This window comes from Hippocampus guttulatus, chromosome 8 (genome assembly GCF_054856545.1).
Source record: "Hippocampus guttulatus isolate MCC_2025c chromosome 8, RoL_Hgut_1.0, whole genome shotgun sequence".
Taxonomy (NCBI): domain Eukaryota; kingdom Metazoa; phylum Chordata; class Actinopteri; order Syngnathiformes; family Syngnathidae; genus Hippocampus; species Hippocampus guttulatus.
Window position 1 is genome coordinate 9,205,164 of NC_141268.1, and position 20,463 is coordinate 9,225,626.

General features: G+C 41.2%; 1 protein-coding gene across 1 annotated transcript in view; it reads right to left on the reverse strand.

Annotated features, from left to right (window-relative positions):
• Positions 1 to 12,274: 12,274 nt before the first annotated feature.
• The window catches only part of snta1 (syntrophin, alpha 1), a 28,724-nt gene continuing 20,535 nt past the window's right edge, over positions 12,275 to 20,463 (reverse strand). Inside the window, exons 3-8 of the mRNA XM_086118560.1 lie at positions 17,637 to 17,832; positions 17,362 to 17,551; positions 16,428 to 16,558; positions 15,799 to 15,995; positions 14,037 to 14,224; positions 12,275 to 13,754 (exon numbers count right to left, since the gene is read on the reverse strand). Of these exons, the coding sequence (XP_085974686.1) occupies positions 13,662 to 13,754; positions 14,037 to 14,224; positions 15,799 to 15,995; positions 16,428 to 16,558; positions 17,362 to 17,551; positions 17,637 to 17,832 (995 nt within the window). The 3' untranslated portion in view covers positions 12,275 to 13,661. The remainder of the gene's footprint in view (positions 13,755 to 14,036; positions 14,225 to 15,798; positions 15,996 to 16,427; positions 16,559 to 17,361; positions 17,552 to 17,636; positions 17,833 to 20,463) is intronic.

Here is a 20,463-nt window from a genome sequence, read left to right on the forward strand (position 1 = left end):
GCCATATCGCCTGACATGTTTTCATTTATGTACTTGACTAACCTGCTGATCTATTTGATTCCGGTATATTTAGTGCCATTGACTTGGCTCTTCCATTGCCAGCAAATAAATAAATAAATAAATAATCAAAAACAAAAGCAGATGTCTAAAAGAGAGCAAATGTGCCAAGTTTTGTGTCTCAACACAGCCAAACAGAAACTGAAGCATAACTGCTTAATTTCAGTCGGTCGGTTGGCTTTATTTCTAAATATGTGCATGTTTATTTTTGTTTATTTTTAATATAGTTTCTAGATAAGCTAGCTATGACACACTTGTTTGACCGAAAGTCGTCATAGTGAACACAAGTCAAAGTGTTTTGTATCTTAACTCTAACTGAAGTAGTGCGATGGGCAACTAGGATAAAATGCTGGCGGGGGCCACACAGGAACATCAGTAATGAGACCCTCACATGACCCTCTTTCTGCATCACACACACTTTTTCCATAATTTTCTGGGAAAAAACTGTTTGGTCATGAAAGGAGTTTGCTGATATGAAAATCAAGTTTTTAAAGAAGTTTCCAATTTCATTTAAAATATCAGACTGTGTTTGTAAAATGTTTATAGAATAATAATAGGAAAACATTTTTTAATAATGACGCGTGACCTGCATCACCGGAAGTTGTTAGCGCTCAGCAGTCTGGAATTGCATCTTGCGATCAGAGCGGCTGAGCTATATCTTTTATTGTTCTTACTATTCTCATTCAGTTTGTTTCGTGTACAATTTACCGAGGGCCGAGAGAAGCATTTTCAAACGGTACACGTGAGCTACGATCGTTAAAACGCTGCAAAAGTGCGTCCCATGTCTCCGCGTTGTAATGATATGAGCAAATCGTATTTGCTTGTTCGACTAGCGATGCCTGCCCACAGCACACAGAGCATATACGGAGCATGCGCAGTTGTTCAGAATTCCGTCAGTTGGACGCAGTATTTTCCGAACACGTCGGTAGTCCAAAATAAAGAAACTCTACTCTTTCCAGAAGTTGTATTATTGAACGAACCCGCGTGCACAAAGCGACACATGGTGTCAGAAGTGGGTCTCTACTAAGGTAGGCAGTCATTTGCTTTTCAACAACTCATAAATTTTTGTGTCTACTTTAATTAACTTAGGGGCCGTTATTGCAATTGCTGATCAGGGCATCCGTGTGTAAGTGCGTGCTCACACGGGTCGATCGCGGGAGATCGAAAAATAGATCTTGGGACAAAAAATGTTTGGCACCCCTGCTCCAGATTTTCCCCATGTGTGATTGTGAGCACAAATGTTTGTCCATCTATGTGTGCCTTGCAATTGGCTGGCAACAATTTCAGGTTGTACCCCGCCTACTTCCCGGAGACGGCTACAGCACGCCAGCGACCCTTATGTGGGTATGCAGAATAGGAAATGGATGGAGAGTATTTAAGTCACTTTATTTATCAAGGATAATAATGCCACCAAAAAAAAAAAAAAAACGAAATAACTTGCTTATTTTAGGCGCCTCCAAGTATATTTTGCTGATTTGGGATTTTTTTTAAATCTCCAAATATCAACTGAGTGGTAGGCATCATTACATGCTTTATGCATATATGAAAACATGGATTCAGGTCATTCATACCTGCATTTATTTTGTCCAATAGAGGTCAAACAGTAACTACTGTATATGAAATGCTGCACTTCAAAACGTTTCTGTAACTTCAAATCATTTGAGTGTTTTTTTTCCTCCTCACTTAAAGCATGAGAAGAGAAAAAGTCGTTCTTGTTTACATGGGTGTTGCTTTTAAGGACTGCAGCAGGCAAAAGTGTTCCACTTGCGACTTTGGTGGCACTGCGGTGAGAGCGTCATGTAGACAAAAATACCGGCGGCTTTGACAACAAAAAAAGGTTGCACTTTTAGGTGCCCGTTAAGTTTGGAGCACAGTTCACATTGTTAAATCACATTGTTAAATCTCTTATTGTTTTACTGATCAGGTAGCACCAAATTTCCAAACTATAATAATTACGTGATGCTTGATATGATTTTGCAGCATTGGTTGCAACTGCATCATACATTGAGGGGGTGACAAAAATGTACCACAGGACAGGATGTAACACGCGAGGCTCAAAGCACATTTGTGGTTACACAGCTCCGCTTTTGACGTAACCTCCTTCACGTGCTGCACAATATCATCCCCTTTTTTAAGCTTTTGTGCTATTCGAACCACTGTATGCAATGTCAAAAGTCGATGCTTTTGTCTCTTGAAGCAAGCGGGATGCAATTTTACAAATTCACAGTTATTATAAAACATACGGTGAGAAAGACACTTTTCATTTAATTTTACTCAATACAGTGCCAGTTTATATTTTTGTATTTCACAAAGATAAGTAACATTGGATGAGAAGAGTATCTGTATATCAAATCTAAAATAAACATATCAATCAATAAATAAATAACTCACTTATAACACAAGTTGCACAAGTTGGACTTCTTTGTATTTATTTCTCAATTACGTGAACATATATTTTTATTATTTTATTATTTATCAAAGTACAAAAAATATATAACACATCAAACATGAATGAAAAATTGTCGATGTACAAAAAGACATTTTAAAACGCATACTTAAATTTATTGGGAAAAAAAAGACCTAGATTTAAATAAAAAAATAACTTCATGCGATATAATATATTTTTGTAATAAAATGATCACAATAAAAAAACGTGTATTCAGCTCTGTTTTAATAGTCACAATTTTATTGATAATAAATGTAAAATATATATTTACAAGAAAAAATATTGGGGGGGGAAAAAACGAAATAAAGAGGTTTCCAAGCAAAAAACAATTTCACACTGTATGTAAAGTACAACTTCATTTTCTCAGTCGTCATGTATTCTTCTTCGGCTTCACTGTGACTCACATTTCTGTCGAAGTTTCCCTCTCATGACCTCTTAACGATCTGTGGCTTTGAAAAGAAATGAAACGATTTTTACCGTTTGCGGTCTACTGTTATGGCATTGTCTTCAAGTTTAATTTCAGTGTGAAGGGGAAATATGGTCAAGAGGCAAATGCTAATTGCACTTGAAAACTCTGAGCACATCTCATGGAGTCATGAGCCACATCTCGAGTGAGGAAAAACCTGCGTGAATAGCACCAAGCAACAGTGGTGTCCGGCTGCGTAAAAATGAAAAAGACCCTCAAGGCTTTCTCCTCTCAGCACTTGTTGGTGTGAAGTGGAGATGAGTCAAATGGAGAGATATTTTCAAGTCTCTTTACCGCTGTATAAAAGTCACCAATAAGGGAGCGTCCCCATTTTGAATGCTTCCGACGAGCCGTAGCAATAAGTGAGAGCCAGGAGAAAAGAGTGCATAAATGACAATGTCCAAAGTTTAGGATCATCAATTCACACTTACAAAAAAGAAGCAAACGTGTCTAATGAAAGGCAGGACTAGCTAACACAACTACATGTCGAGTAAACATCAATAGCTAATTTAATATAGCCTACCACAGCTAATTCCAATTTTAATCCCTCCGCAGGTGGTCAAATTATAGGCAATGCCTCCGGTGCTCTTTCAATCGATTTCTCGCCCAAAAAGTAACAAAATAAACACTTAAAAAGCACACTTGCTGGCCAGACTAACTTTGGTCATTAGCTAACATGCAGGTCTTGAACGACACCATTAAAGTAAACTACTAAAAATAAATAAAAATAAGATCAACTAAAACCAAATAAAATTCATTCATTCAAATTTCAATCCAAAATAATGAAAATTCAAACCACTCAAATTTTTGAGTAGTTTACTTCCAATATTTTACAAAGACAATTCCGTTTTGTAAACTTCGGTAATGACTATCCCTGTAGATGGTGGCATCGTAGATGAAAGTAGAAGATAAAGATAAGGGGGGAATCTTGGCTTGATTACAAAAAACGAAAAATGCCAATATGTTGAAAACTGGACGAGTTTGGTGACCTCACACAAAAACAAAGTTTTTCCGGTTCTGTATTTGTGTTGCCACAGTTCGTAGTAAGTGTCTGTCATGATTGCAGCTCATGGAGTAAATGACGACTACGAGGAACAAAGTAGGAGCAAAATTCGGCCCGGGAATATGTGTCAACTCTGGCTATCACTTTCCGAAATATGATCTTCCAACAGTGCAGGGTCGGGGGCTTCATCTGTGGCCATCATACGTTGAAAAGTTGGGCTGTCATGTGCCAAAATTCAGTCAGTGGCGGGGTGTGGCAGTCGCGTATGTGCCCAAAAGTAATGGGCGATGTGGTACCGTGATACCGATACCCAGGACACCCCCGGAAAATACACTGGCCGACTCGCCTGACGACTACCATGTCAGAAAGCCACCAACTTGAGCCATGCATTAAGTTAGCGTCGCATTTCTTAGTTGTATATCTGTAACTAAATTTATTTTGCCACCAAGGTCCTATTCTCAGTCTTGTTTTTGTTGTTTGAAAGCAAAAAATGATTGTTATATTTCTATTATATAATCAGATTTATGATATTATCATTTATAAAATAAATTTTATTTGTAGTATGTTTTTACCGCAAAAAATTAGAGCGGTAAAATCAATATTTTTGACGTGATTATTTTCACTGAAAGCTTCTTTCTCCACTTTTTGGTTTAAAACCGATGCTATTGGTAAAACAGACCCATGTTGTCCTGCTAATTACTAAAGAACAGAAAAAATGAGAAACAAACTTTCTTTTCTGGTGAAAGGCAACAGTTTATTTTTCCTTTTGGTAGGTTTGGTGCTTCTATTTTCACAAAGCCCAATATTCGATTGTCACGAAAGTCAAAATGCTTTAAAACAGCTGACAATACGGTGAAATTTTCCTTCAACGGCTGGCAGAGAACGAGGGAAGATCAGAACATGACTTTGATACTGTAAGCCTTTTACTCAGTATCCTACAAGGCAATTTTTACTCCTACCGTTATTTCATGTACTTTGATTTAGGCCCAAAGTTCTGTTTGTACCAAAGTGTGTGTGTCTACAAAAATAAATACTGTAAGTGATTCATTTATTACATAAGTTTGAAAGTGAAAGGCTAACTTTTGTTGTTAGCCATGACATCAAAAGTACTGCTATGCTAATCTAGCTGATCGGTCCAAGAAGTGTACTGTCAGTCCATTCAAAAAAAGAATCCTACTTGCGTCCCTTATGGTGTAATATTCTTTTTCTTTCCAGGCCCTGATGCTAATGCTAAAAATGGTGCCGTGATAAACTCTTCACTGCATGAGCGTCAATTCAGATCAATCCAATCGCTCATTAGCACGCTAATTGCATTCGTTAACCACTCGCCACTAATGACTGAAATCCCGTTTTCCTCTGACACCCACGCCGACTTTGTTTCTGCGCTTGTCACTGTCAGAAATTCTGGAGAAGGTCCTTTTTTTTCCAATTGTTTTTTTTTTTTTTTTAGGGTTGGGGGGGGCACATTCTGATTTTATTTGCGGATTAATCAAATGAATGGAAACGCCACTGAGCAATGTCTATTCCTGTCTAATTGAATTAGTGTCTGTGGCATGTGTGATTTTCTGTTTTTGTGTTTGGCAGCTGCCATCTGTTTGCCTGAGAGCGGCTCTATTAATAAGCCATTCACATTGAGATAGGCCTCTGTTTTTCACCTCTCTCTCTCTCTCTCTCTCTCTCTCTCTCTACCCCGCTTGCTCTCTCTCTATCTATCTTATTACCATGGAAATTGTTCGAAGGTGCCAAAAGCCCAGAAAAGAGAGACAAAAGAAAGCTCTTTTCATATAATACCTGAGCCAAAAAGAACAGAACTGCCTTCTAATTATGAAGGCAACCAATTAAGGCTGTACGTAGTTATTGAAGGGGGAATTCACAAGGGAACATATGCTCATGAATAGCCCGAGATAAAAACAGAAAGCAAAGTGTGAATATATCTCAATGTGGCTGTGATATTATGCAAAGTTAAGTAAATATGAAAGTAAGCGTGAGAGGCATGAAATGGGCTTTGCTTTGGCCCTTGAAAACGCCTCCTCACTCGCTCGTTTCTTTAGCCGCTTCTTTTTAATCACGAGCACACATCAAGGTGATTTACATTGATTTACATGACACAAATGGCGGAAAATTGAAGTTAAAAACAACTGAATGCCAGGTTGATGGAAAATAATATCCCTCCTCCCTAATCCTTCAGGCAGAGGACATTTGAACACAAATGATCAGCACATGCAGAAACATTATTTAACAATACAGTCATGTGTTCTTTATCCCCTGCCAAGAATAACTAATATTACTGCAGGGCTTGACTGACGCAAACACATTGGCCCCGGGATTTTGGTTTAGCCTGGTCTGCGTGCACACATGCACGTGTAGGTGTGGCTGTGCGCACATCTACGGATGTTCATAACACTCTGAAGTCATGTTGGTCATACCATCCACAATCAGGGTTTCAGTGAATAAAAAAGCACCCATCTCCGGAACCCTGCTCAACACACGAATAATACAAGAAGGATTAAGTCTAAGTAAAAAGCAATGTTTTGATGACCATCATTTGCTAGATAATGCCATTTTATTTGCCGTTGATTGGTTCCGTTTGCCTTCAATGTAAACGGATTAATGGCCTGCTTCCTCAAAATTGTCTCTTGGGGGGGAAAAATGGGAGGAAATTATAATTAAGCCACATCGGCCCCAAAAGATGGGCAAAATGCCCAGATGCCAGATGGCCCAGACCGCAACTTACTGAAGAGCTGAGAACATCTTCATGTACAGAAGATCCTTATGTCTGTATTATACTGCCCCCAGTTGGCCATGGCGTGCACACCAAAAGGAGCAGCACAATGTCCATTGAATTGAGGCAAAAGCTGTGGCAAAACCTTTTTCATTTCTTCACCTTGTATTAAAGTATGACACTTCTGTAGACGACAGATTTACACAGAGAAGATGGAGATTTTGAAATTTGATGTCGGCATCTAGCCACCGCCTATAATGCCGTTGCCCCAATGGGTCTGCCAATTGATCCCCCCCCCCCCCCCCCATTCTCTCTCGAGGCACGTATCTGCTGTATTTTGTAATGTTGCTGCTCATTCAAGTTTTTTCTTCATGGGGTGGGAGGGGATATCCCCAGCTCAGGTGAATGGCTGGGGTCACCCCCCCCCCGCCCCCACCCTTTTCACACCCCTGTCTGTACTTACACAATAATAACCGTAAAACTTCGCCGCCTTGTTGGAATTAAGAACAACAAAATAGTGTTGTTGTCATCCTGGTAGCCAATATTAACCTCTGCCCCTTTTCCTTCCTCCACCTTCCATGTTGAGAGCAGCCCACCACCCCCAGCCCTTAAAGCCCTCCCCAAGAACAAGGAATTGCAATCTGGCGCTTTGTGCTCAGTATTCCAATCACACACACACACACACACACTTTTCTCTCCTCCAGTAATACAAGTCTACTTTAAAATTCATAACTACATTACGAAGGGGAGGGCGGGTGGTTATGGGGGTACCCTGATAGAATATTTCCGAGGAGCTTACTTGTGTGAAAATACAATTTGATGTGGCATATTTAACAAGCTGTACCCCATAAGACACACAAGTGTTGTAACAATCCTAAGGAATAGGCTGTGTGTGTGGAGGGGGCAGGAAAAATGTCAAGCTACTGTTGGTAATTCAAGAATGCGTGTGTGTGTGTGTGTGTGTGTGTGTGTGTGTGTGTGTGTGTGTGTGTGTGTGTGTGTGTGTGTGTGTGAGTGTGTGAGTGTGTGAGTGTGTGAGTGTGTGAGTGTGTGAGTGAGTGAGTGAGTGTTGGGGTGGGCACTGAAAGTTAGCCTCAGCTTTCATTTTATGCCTTTTTGCCCCTTTCCTCCTGCGCTTGATCCCTTCCACACATTTGACACGCTTTTTGGGGAAGGTGATGGGAATGTGCACCTCGCTAACGTTTCACCTGCATTTAAATACTACCTCCATTGTTGTTCCTGGAAAGTTCCCTGAATCCTGCTTTGAAGAAGGGGGGGGGGGGGAGTCACCATGCTAGAATGAGGGTGTGTGCGGGGGAAAAAAAATAGATAACATGCTCTTTGAATTGGAATATGAATTGCTCATCTCATGCTTTGGTATTAATCTCTTGGCCTCTTTATTCGCTCTAGTCCTTTTGTGTTCAAGAAGGAAAAGAAAGGAAAGGGGGGGGGGGGGGGAGAAATATTGGATATTGTAGAATGTCCTGTTCGGAATTAGGTCAGCTCCAATCAAATCTTAAATGTTAGATCTCTCCTCCCCTCCCCAATCCTCGCTGCACTTCCACTTGAAGGGAATAGTCATGTCTTTCTTTGTGCTTCCTCTCAATGGAGACACAGAGACCCCTACTGACTCGAACCAACCACTGACATGCTTCTCACGCGGCACACGAGTGCCACCTGAGGGTCACAGGATTGAAATACTCAACTTGATTTATAAATGAAAAATTCACCAAAATACATGAATACAAATGAAAAAAAATTCTTAAAAAGAATATATTAATTTAAAAAATACAGGAGTGCAATATTATTAACAATTAAAATATATATCGATATACAACTGCTTCATACAACAAAGAGGATGCAGAAAAGTGGTTAAGATTGCACGACTGTCTGTGTCTTATGTGTTGTGTTGTATTATTTTATTTTGACTTCACGCTGGTGCCGCGAGAGTGGCTGCCTTGACAGCAGCTCCTATATTTTGTTCTACTTCTTCTTTTCATAACTTTGCTGCTGTGAATTGGGAATTTCTCCATTGTGAGACTAAGAAAGGTTTTCTCATCTTATATCTATATCTAGATATATATATATATATATATATATATATATATATATATATATATATATATACATATATCTATATATAGAGAGAGACAGAGAGGGAGAGAGAGAGAGAGATATCAATGATTTTTTAAAAAAAAAATTTTTATCTACCCATTTATGAGACCTTGGCACCAATCCCAGCTGACACTTGAGTCAAGGTGCTGGGTCCACCCTGGACTGGTCACCATCCAATCAGAGGGCAAAAAAGTAAAACTTTTCTGACTTCCGGGTTGAGTGAACGCTGGCGCGTTTTGGCTGCCGCTGCTCAACCCGTATTGTTTTGTGTTTTTTGTTATTGTAAAGTGTCCTTGGGTGTCTTGAAAGGCGCTTATAAATAAAATGTATTATTATTATTATTATTATAAAACAACCATTCACGTTTAAGGACAATTGAAAGTCTTAAATGAACTGAACGTCGCGTTTTAAGAATGTGGGAGGGCGTGGGGGGAGTGGACAGAGAAACGAAACAACAACAAAAAGTATGCAGATGACAAAAATGAGTTTGATACCCCTACTCTGAAATCATGATAAATTTTTATAAATGCACTTTCTTTCCTTACCGCTTACTGAGACACACTTTGGCATCTTGTTGGAAGTCTTCCTGTGAGACAGTAGGTCTTGCTGTTGTCAATTTCTGTAGGTGTCCCAAAACTTTTGTCCTCAGCCCGCATGCATTTGGCAGTCGTCTAAAGAAGAGAAATCACATGTACCACACAAATGTAGGCCTGCTCCCTTAGGGCCTCCTCTTTTATGTATCATTTCACGTGTTGTTATGGATCGCATGTATGTCTTTATTTATTCATTCGTTGGCTGTTCTTTGGGAATTCACAATTACAGAGAAATTTAAGTTACTTATGGCAATGGATCTTATTTGCATTACAATGTACAATACATTATTCATTCTCTTCAGTGTGCAGCCATTAACACTAATTGGCATCTTTTTTAAGCATATTTGAAACAAAATGGAAACCATGGCTCACTATAAGCCAGTGGAAACATCTCTCATTTCCCTCTCTCTCTCTCTCTCTCTGGCTATGATATTAAATGCTGCATTTACTAAAGTCTCTTGATTGTTATCGACCAAATAAAATCACATATTTTGTATATCCATTTTTATTATCCAATAAATAAATATAATAAAAACATCCAAATAAAACACTCTCAGATGCATTTTTTTTCATCTGCCAAACATCCATCCATTTTCTGATCCGCTTTATCCTCACGAGGGTCACGGGGGGTGCTGGAGTCTATCCCAGCTGTCTTCGGGCAGTAGGCGAGGGGCACCCTGAACTGGTTGCCAGCCAACCGCAGGGCACACCGAGACAAACAACCATCCGTGCTCACACGGAGATACAATTTAGAGCGTTCCATTAACCTGCCACGCGTATTTTTGGAATGTGGGAGGAACCTGGTGATTACCCACACAGGCCCAGGGAGAACATGCAAACTCCATACAGGGAGGCCGGAGCGGGAATCGAACCCGGCACCTCTGCAATGTGATGCGGACGTGCTAACCAGTCAACCAACGTGTCGCCTATTTGCTAAACAATCACTTTTTTTTTTGTCGTTTTGTTTTTTTCGACAATAACTAATGAAATGTTAGGGCGACATTCCTTCAACCTTTTTCGTGTTCTGAAATTATTTATCTTCTCCTCTTTTGTTTTTTATCAACGTCTTAATGTTTTATCATATTAAAAGTCTGCACTGTTATTCATATCATGTTTGCTTTGTTGCCTTCATCAAAACTGGGCAATTCCGTTTTTTTTCCCCTTCACCTTGTTCCACATTCCTCTCCATCGCAACATTGTCTCCACAGCTCCTTGTTCATCAAAATATATTCAGCCCCCACCCCACTTCAGCAGATCTGACAGGCTGATTGCCAATTTCACCAGAGTTCAGCAGAAGCCAATGTGAAAGCACCCCTGCCGTTGCCAAGGCAACTCCGCAACAAGAGGGGGGGGCGAGCAGAAAGGAGGAGGGAGATGTGATCAAATGTGATGGTTTTGATATACGTGCAGCTCGCATTATGCTGCTACAGACACACGCACGCACACACACAGCATCTGTTCCATGCTGATAACACGTCCTTGTTGCAGTAAAAGCATGTAAGAGGGAAAACAGTTGGTGAGCAGCAAGCCTAATTGCCTCCATCACACACCCTGCTGACTTAACGCAGCCTACCATCATCGTCATCGTACGCATCTGTGTGGATGTCATAAACGCCCCCCTGTTGAATAAAGGCCGCTTTTGTTTTGCTTATTTGCGATGTTGAGATGTGGCATTAAAGCTTAACACTGTTGCATGAGAGGAGCATTATTATTATTTTTTTTTTGTCAGACCACACTTCGAGGTGCTCAACTGACCGCTACCAATAACTTTTGATGGTCACAAGTCTAAGCATGAGGTCAACTCAGGCTGGCAAAATGTCATCGGTGAAAAAAGTGGGAGACTTGACATGGGAATTGTATTTCAAATCATTTTCCCCCATTGAAATGAATGGAAATACCAGTAATCCGTTCCAATCTCCCACCAAAAAAGCAAACGTTTTCATGTTTGTGTATTCCATAAGGAAAAACAGCACTCGATATTATTGTACTTAAGAGTAATCATTAAATAGCATGTGAAGAATTAGAGTTTATGCATCATGACTTAATGCTGCAAATCACTTCATTGTGCTGCTCCTGGTATGCCCACCACAAGGAGGCATATAATAGTCATGCAGACAAAAATAAAGACTAGTACTTGTTCTCTAAGGGCCATATTCCTCTAGTAATGATGGACGAACGTCAACATTATATCATTATGGTGAGGGGAAAAAAAGGATCAGAACCAGCTGACCTTTTTCTTAATGCCCATACGTGAAGCTTTTTTTTCTCGTTAAGCGACATTAAGATTGATCGCACGCCTATGGAAAGAAGAATGGTAATGTCCATCACAATCTCAAATATCTTTTGATATTTTCAAACCTTGATGTGGGAATGGATGGGGATGTGCACATTAATCTTGCTGGCAATTGCTTGTAGTTTGTTTGTTTGTTTTTACATTAATAAGAGACATTAAGCTTTTTCTCTATAGTGAATGTCCATCAGGAGGAAAAAGCTTGATGCCCATATAACCCAAATTACCATGGTGATTGTTTTGATATTTTAAGAAGTTGAAGGTGGCATAGATGCGCATGTGAATTTGATAGTGATCGGTTGTAGTTTTCTGACACTAAGCCACGTTTAGCTCTTTTATATTAAGTGTTTTAGACTGTCCTTAATTTCACAATCAAAGTGCACCACATTTTCAAAACAGATATCTTTTGGGATTCCTCTCATGAAAACTCCAGTCAATTTCAGGGCACATTGAGACAAACAGCAGCTCACCTCACATTCACATCTACGGCACATTTAATCTTTTCAGTTAAGCAGAGATTTTCACCCAAAACCTCAGAACTATGATACTTGCGAATCCAATAGAAGAAACAGTAAGGCAAAGTATGTTAAAAGTTACCAAAGTTTATTACATGTTTATGTACAAACAACCCTTAAAAGGCACACTTTTGCTTGCTTAAATAAGAATACACATTTTATTTTGGAGAGCATTGAAACATACATGATGAATACAAGTTGAATTTTAGTGTTGCAAAAAGACAAGATTTTAACATGACATATTTCATGGTCTGTGCGAATACAAAAAGTACTTTGTGATGAAGGCCATTGGTGAAATCGACTGCTTAAATACTTTGTAAATGAAAGCATATGTAGCTGAATTAAATAGTTCACGAATGCAGATTAGAAATACCCTTTGAGCAGGTTACACATATACCGATTTTTACGAGGTATTTTCTTACTTGACAAGGGAAAAAAAAAGTCTACAATTGAGCTCTTAGAGTACATGTAATGATATCCCCACCAACAATCATGAATTGCTTCCCAAAATCAGATGCCTGTCAAGATTAACCCGTGAGGGGCAGCGTGATGCCACAGGGCAGCCAAACTGCCGAAAAATCGGAGCTTGGCTCAACTCAATGTTGACCATACAATGGCGATTTTTCATGGTTAATATTGAACAGGTTTAACATTTACGATTGTCGGCCTTGAATTACAAGCAAATCAGTAAGGAAAAATCACCCTGAACACATCCCATAGCACAATCGCTCAGGATAATCTTTCAGCGACAACCAATAAAATATTGCGCGCTAATTTTGCTTAGAATGGTTGGAAAAATGTCTCAAGTTCAATCCGATTATCGGTATGTGTGTACCTCTCTGTAGTTGAAGTCCATTTATTTATGAGGCCTTCTTTGTTAGTAGCCTTAATGTTTTGAATCGAAATCTGCAGCTAAAACAAGTGGAATAAAAATAACATTTTCTGTTATGTTCAATTCTTATTTATTATTATCATTAAATTGGGGGGAAGGGGATATCATAAAAATCGTTGTGTGAGAAGGCAACTTAAACATCCACAAGGTCCTCACTTAATGAATCCTTACATCCATTTTTGATCACGCAGTGATCAGTCTCCCGTCATTCCGCTAAAGCTGTCTTCTTTTAATTAAATAGAGGTTTGTCCAACATCAACCATCAAGACATTCATGACGCGTACATACTGAACAATGAATCAATAAAAGCTGAAGGGATGCTGACCAAAATTGGAAGAAAAAAAAATGTGAAAGGCTGCTGCAAAATCAATGCATGAATCATGAGGTCTGCATTTGTGGAAAAACCTCAACGTCCAAATGTCCGCCGGCTCTCCATGAGAGACCAGGATGAGCCGGAAGAGAAGAGAAGAGGTTTAGTCATCTCTTGCAGCTCAAAAGTCAGTCTGAGTTGTTGTGTTTGTGAATTTGTCAAATATTCCTAATGCACATGTTGTGGACGTCATTATGCCAGAAGGCCGAGTCGCTTGACCTTAGCAGAGAGAAACGAGTGGATGATGAACACAATCGTCTTGGGGCAAGAATGAAGGTCCAGTTGCTGAGGACAAAAAAAAAAAAAAACAGAGAAATTAGTTTCTCCTAATAATGTTTTGTAGTAGTTTCCCTAAATCGGTGGGTTACCGTGTTTCCTCAAAAACACAATACGTACATCAATGAACCCTCTGGTGCATGAGGGGAAAAAAAGGCCGCACGGCAATTAACATCTGCTTACATACACCCTTTAGAAAATATCTTATTTCCATGAGTCATATGATCATGTGTCAGAATAGAAACAGGGCAGACGTGGCATCTACAGTATAAGGATGATTGCTTGACTCACAATTTCGGCCTCTGGCCCTCCAAAGTCAAGAAACATCATGCGGACGCCGTCGTCTGACGACATCCTCAGACGCTCGAAGGGATGCTGCAGCAACACGCTCTTGCGGACGCCAAGCTCTTCGGTGAATAGCGTGAAGCCATCGTCAATGTGCACACCCAGTGTGCACTCCTTTCCGTTCCAGCTGCAAGCTACCGTGGGCGGGCGTACAAAGGTTTATACCCGTTAGATCCATATTGCTTGTATTCGATGCTCTTAAAATACAGCGCACCATAAAAAGAAAACCAAAATCATGTTTGAATCTAGAAAGGCCGACTGGAACATCTAAACTTCATTCGGGTATAAGCAGAGGCACTTTAAATGGGCATGAGTTTGAGGGCCATTTTTTAACTCTGAACACAGCCGCATCTCCAGTTATAAGAGTGAGCGCACATTTCTGCAACTACATTATGTCAAAAAGATAGAGTTCTACGGGTTATAGGTCACATTATCATGTGAAAGGTTCTGAAATGACTTATTTTGGCCTCATTTTTTTATATCAAATGAACCAAACGTCAAAACATTGGTGTTTAAACTTTTTTTGCTCTTTCTATTCACATTCATTCACTTTCCCACTTCCAGACAATTTAAACGTTTTACTGATCCTAACATGCATGTTTTGCGATGTGGAAGGAAGCCGGAGTAAGCGGACGAAATCATATGTGCTGATGTACTATATAACCACAAAATTACCATGCTGCCAGCAATACGGAGAGCGTGTTGCAGCTCCTCATATGACCACTAGAGGACACCTTAAGACAATAAAAGTAATTCCATGTGTATGCGCAGGATAGTTTTTATATCCATCCATCCATCCATTTTCTGATCCGCTTTATCCTCACAAGGGTCGGGGGGGGGGGGGGTGCTGGAGCCTATCCCAGCTGTTTTTGGGCAGGAGGCAGGGTACACCCTGAACCGGTTGCCAGCCAATCGCAGGGCACACACAGACGAACAACCATCCGCGGTCACACTCACACCTCGGGACAATTTTGAGTGTTCAATCAGCCTGCTATGCATGTTTTTGGAATGTGGGAGGAAATTGGAGTACCCAGAGAAAACCCACGCAGGCCCGGGGAGAACATGCGAACTCCACACAGGAAGGTTGAAGCTGGACTCGAACCCACGACCTCTGCACTGTGGGGTCGACCACTGGGCCACCCATAAAAAAAAAAATATATATATATATATATATACACATATAAAATGTGTGTGCGTGTGTAGAAATATATATATATACACACACACACACACACGTACACATAAAAACGTTAGACGTCGTTCTGTCACATCAAACCAATGAACCCCCTATGTTAATTTTTGTTTGAAAGCTTGCCTCTCTTATTATTTCTTTGGAATATCATGTCAACAACTCTTAACATCATTCTCTCTTTGAACGATCCCTAACGCCGGCTGGTTGTTTATGTCTACCGAGTGGGCATGTGGGCTGTGTCAAAAGCAAACACGATTTGGATCATTTGGAACATTCAATATAAAAACTAAAAGTGATAATCAAGAGAATCAAATGTGGGGACAGGGTTTGAATGACTTTGGGAGATTACTTCCCATCCCTTTTAAACCTTACTATAGTGGTACCTAGTATGTTGCTCCTTGTATCACTGTGCAGCTGCTAATACTTGACTGTGGTAGACTGATTCATGACCGGTTATATTGGAAATATTAACTTGACGTTTTCTTTGTAGGCGCCTTTGATGACAGTCTAATCTACCTGTCGTGACCTCCTTGATGAGTTCGGCGGCGTTGTGGCAGCCATCGACCAGTAGGTGAGTCCACGCCGACAGCTCCTTGGGAGAATCCACCCGGAACACGTGGGTCTCCACACCTTGCTTGGTGCCCAAACGCAGGCCAAATGAAAGCTCCGATTCCAAGAGAGGAGACGTTTTTCCCGGGCCGGAGTGGACCAGTCTATGGCAGACAGGTAGATTGTAGAGACAAGGAGGATATCCAGGGTTAAAAGTCTATCAAGGGTGGAACCATATGCAGTATGACTCATAAATTTGCATCACTCTCATATTTTCCAGATTAAACATCTGCTGAGGCAGACATGGAAAGAGTGAGAATGTGACTCCACCACTGAACTGGACTTGGTGTGCATGGCAATGTTTTTATATTACAGGGGATATGCCCAAAGTTGTCTTTCCGATGTAGTCCTTGCAAAGAGGAGGGGTTGTACGGTGCAGATATACTGAATGCCATCTAAAAGGTCTCCTGAATAATAATTCCTACTCGGCAGCAGCAACCTCGTGATCATAAATATACCGATGCTTACACTTCCGTGTGTATTGTATGGAGGTACAGTATGTATCAATGTACAGTGTACATATACAGTATGTATACCTGGTGGTGATGAGAGGGTGACTCTTAGCCGGGCTGCAGATGGCGTCTTTGCTTTCGGGCAAGGCAGGGTAGAGAAGCAGCTCCCGCTCGGTCAGCACGGCGAGGACGGGCCTCTCGGGTCCTTGCACCGCCTGCACACATCACACATTAGTTGACAGCCTCTTAAGGAATCGGCGTGGCACGACACAGGGATGACAGAAGGGATAACGGAGCTTATCTCCTTCTTATTATTTGTTGCATACACCTCAACAATCAATTTGCATTTCTGCCACATTGGACACCTTCATCCACTTATGCATTAAGATGTCCTTTCCTATTCAAATTCTTACTATATTAAAACACATGATATTTGTGTTTTATCATCCTCTTTCATCTCAAACTGCTTCAAACAACAAAGCGTGTGAGGGAGAAGTGCTTAGGACTGCACGACTGTCCGTGTTTTATGTTATGTGTTGTGTTTATTATTTTACTTTATGTTAACTGTTTTGTGAAGCGCTTTGTTACAGCTGCCGCTGTTGTGAAAGCGCTATATAAATCTGCATGTATTGTATGTATTGTATTGTATTGTATTTGAGTGAAGATCTGGACAATACAGGCAATTATTTTTCCTTTCTTCCCCCCTTTTAAAATCACTAAAGCATTTGGCTCCCAATGCTCAAGAATGCAAAAGTATGTTCTATGAACTAGGAAGTTGCCTATTGCATCAACGATAAATATGATACTTCAACACAGACCCGGAAACCAAGTGATTTGAACCAGCATGTGACAATTGAAGTCTAAATCTGCTGTAATTCTCTCTCCGTACGATATTTTGACATAAAAATGACCTTTTATGACGACACCTGGCAACGGCTTTAAAATGCTACCCACTAACGAACGAAAAAATGGCCATAAAAAACATAACCTCCTTGGTAGCACTTGATCCGATCCTTACCTGTTCTACAATCCAGCCCAAGTGTTTGACTTCCATACCAGGGTGCAAGCTCTTCATTTCCTCCTTGACTTGCGGTAAAAGGTTGGCAGCACCGGCCTGGATGGCGTTGTACCAAGACTGGGCCATGGCTGGGTCTTTGGCCCTCAGGAACACCGAGTTCTTCCTGTTGGGCGAAACCACCTCGAAGTACCTAGTGGAAGGAGATGAGCCATTTTGACTCTTCTCTCCAATAAAAACTGACGAAACAGAGTGAACCGCTCACGTGCGGTATGTACCTGTTTTCTGTGTCAGGGGGGCATTGCTTGCGGGACACCTGGCACATTTTCAGCGGGATGCTGCGGGGTTCCTTCACCTCGGCGGACAAATGGTCAGCGCCCTTCGGAGGCGTTGGAGGAGGCGAGTCCCACGGGAGAGCTCCGCCAGGGGACCCCGAGCTCTTGAAGAAGGCCGACATCTCCTTGATGTACTTAACTGAAACACAATGAGGGTCTTATAGCAGAGCGGCTCTTTCAAAAGCTGCAATATCAAGTTATTATGAAGAGAATGACTACTATTAGACGCTGAGCCTGAACTGCACTATAATTAGGGCCCAACCATCCTTCTGTCGATCCATTTTCTGATCCACTTATCCTCAAAAGGGTCGCGGGGCATGTTGGAGCCTAACCAGGCTGTCTTCAGGCAGTAGGCGGGCGACATCCTGAACCGGTTGCCAGCCAATCGCAAGGGACACTTAAACGAACAACCATTCGCGCTCACACTCACCCATAGGGACAATTTAGAGCGTTCCATTAACCTACCATCCATGTTTTTGGAATGAAACCGGAGTACCCGGAGAAAACCCACACAGGTACAGGGAGAACATATACACTCTGCACAGGAAGGCCGGAGCCAGAATCGAACCCTGCACCTCTGCACTGTGAGGCCGACATGCTAACCAGTTAGTGACCGGGCCACCAGGACCAACCAATTGATGATTTCATCTGCTGATGTGAGCTCTTTTGAAATCAGCCCAATTAAAACATAGTACAACATAAAACAAAGATAATGACATTAAAATATCACAACATCTCCCAAAACATCAAATGTGCCAAATATCACGAAGGATAATGTATTGTTAAACATCAGAATCATCCTAAAAAATCCATTTTGGTTGGGCAGTAGCTATCATTTTTAGATGTATGCTTAATCTGACATTGGACTTTTATTTGTTGAAGAGCAACATGGTGCTTATGCCATGACAGGACCAAGATATTTTCTGATTTGATGTTCACATTTTGACATCACAAGACCGAGAGGAAGTTCGGAAGTTTAGGCTATCACAGAGTGACATCAACTCTGACAGTGCCGATCAAAGCTGAGCATCTCTGAAAAATAGCAACATTTTTGATACAGCTACACCAGATTCTTCCTAAGAGTTATTTGGAGTTATATCTGAAACCGAGGCAACTTTTACTTTTTAACCACGACACTAACACATTTGTACACATGTACACCACACACAGAGGAAGCTCGGATGCAGCAGGCCAAGGTCTAGGGTACGAGTTTGGCAGCAAATAAAAATAGCCTGCGGACTAAATCAGAAGGCTGAAGCTCGAGATCTGGTTTCACCGAAGATGTGTGAAGAGCTCTCGTCTTGCTGAGGATAAAGAGTCATGTAGCTCGGCGCTAAAGAACCCCAGGATGGGACAACGGGCGCATTGGGGGTGGCGGGGCTTCCACCGTTCCCAAAATAGATCGCATTCCTACCGCTCAGTCAACCAGGCAGCCTCTCATGCAGCTATTTTGTTTAAAAAAAAACATTAAGCTGCAGGGCAAATGTCGACAACGCATTCTGTTGGCTAGAAAATGAAGGAGCAGCTCGAATGGCTCGGGCTGCTCACTGATTTCGCCGATGTTCAGACACTCAATTCATTCACAGAAAAGATGTCTTTGCACTACAAACAAGTAAGGGTACGCAAGATTTACAGGAAGTTAACTATCCTGTGCAAAGGACAACTTTTATGTGTTGTCTTTGGCACAAAAGAGCAACAGATAGAGTTACATGGCTGCACCCAACCAGTCGGAGTGGACGTTTTAATACCCGGACCCGGATGAGCTCCCAAAAATGAATTGAAAACGTGTGATCTGAATGTTAAACATACAGTATATCTCTGAAGTCGTACGGCCATGGGGCCATACAATTCAGACTAATTTGTTCTGGAAAAGTAGAGTATGCCTCGAAAGTCGCACAAAACATCAGAGTTTGAATAGAATAATTGAAATGACAGCAGTGATCATTGGTGACGTGTGAGCTGTCTTAATAGAAGTGTGCTCACTCATTCTCCGAGTTACTGTTTTGCTGGGATCATCCATGTGTCATGTCTTTCCTTCGAGAAGACTCACATGAATTCTTATCTCAGCGAAACTGTGCAGGCATGCAGGAGTCGGACGGCTGAGAGTTAAGTGGCAAAATAGTAACAGCTTACTGCTACCTTTCTGAAGTAGCTCTCAACTTGTGTACTTAATCTCTCAGAAATGACCTTCTGTCTATTTGCTCGGGTGCCAAAGGGTGGATGTTTGCTTGTGTGCGGCAGCCGACGTCTTCCACGTTGCGAGACAAAGGCCACTCAGATGTAATGTATGAGGTTAAACGAAAGTGGATTGAAGTGGAGGTTTAAAGTGGCAGTTAGGCAGCATTTGTTCTTCATTTACATTCCTCTAGAGTCGGTGATTGCACCAAGCAGCCGGACATCAAGGCTCCAACTTTAGTTGTTGCTGTTTTTCAAAACGTAACAAGATTATTTCAGGCATCCAACTGCAGTAAAATGGGCTAATTGAAAACAAATAACAGCAAGATCTCCAGGCAGGCAAGAGATTGGTGTTTTGGTATGTACATGGAGATACAAAGAGCTATGAACCAAAATGTTATCTCTCCATCCATCCATCCATTTTCCGATCGGCTTTATCCTCGTAAGGGTCCCGGGGCGTGCCGGAGCCTATCCCAGCTGTCTTTGGGCAGTAGGTTGGGCACACCCTGAACCGGTTGCCAGCCAATCGCATAGATGAACAACCATCATACCCCCACACTCACACCTAGGCACAATTTAGAATGTTCAATCAGCT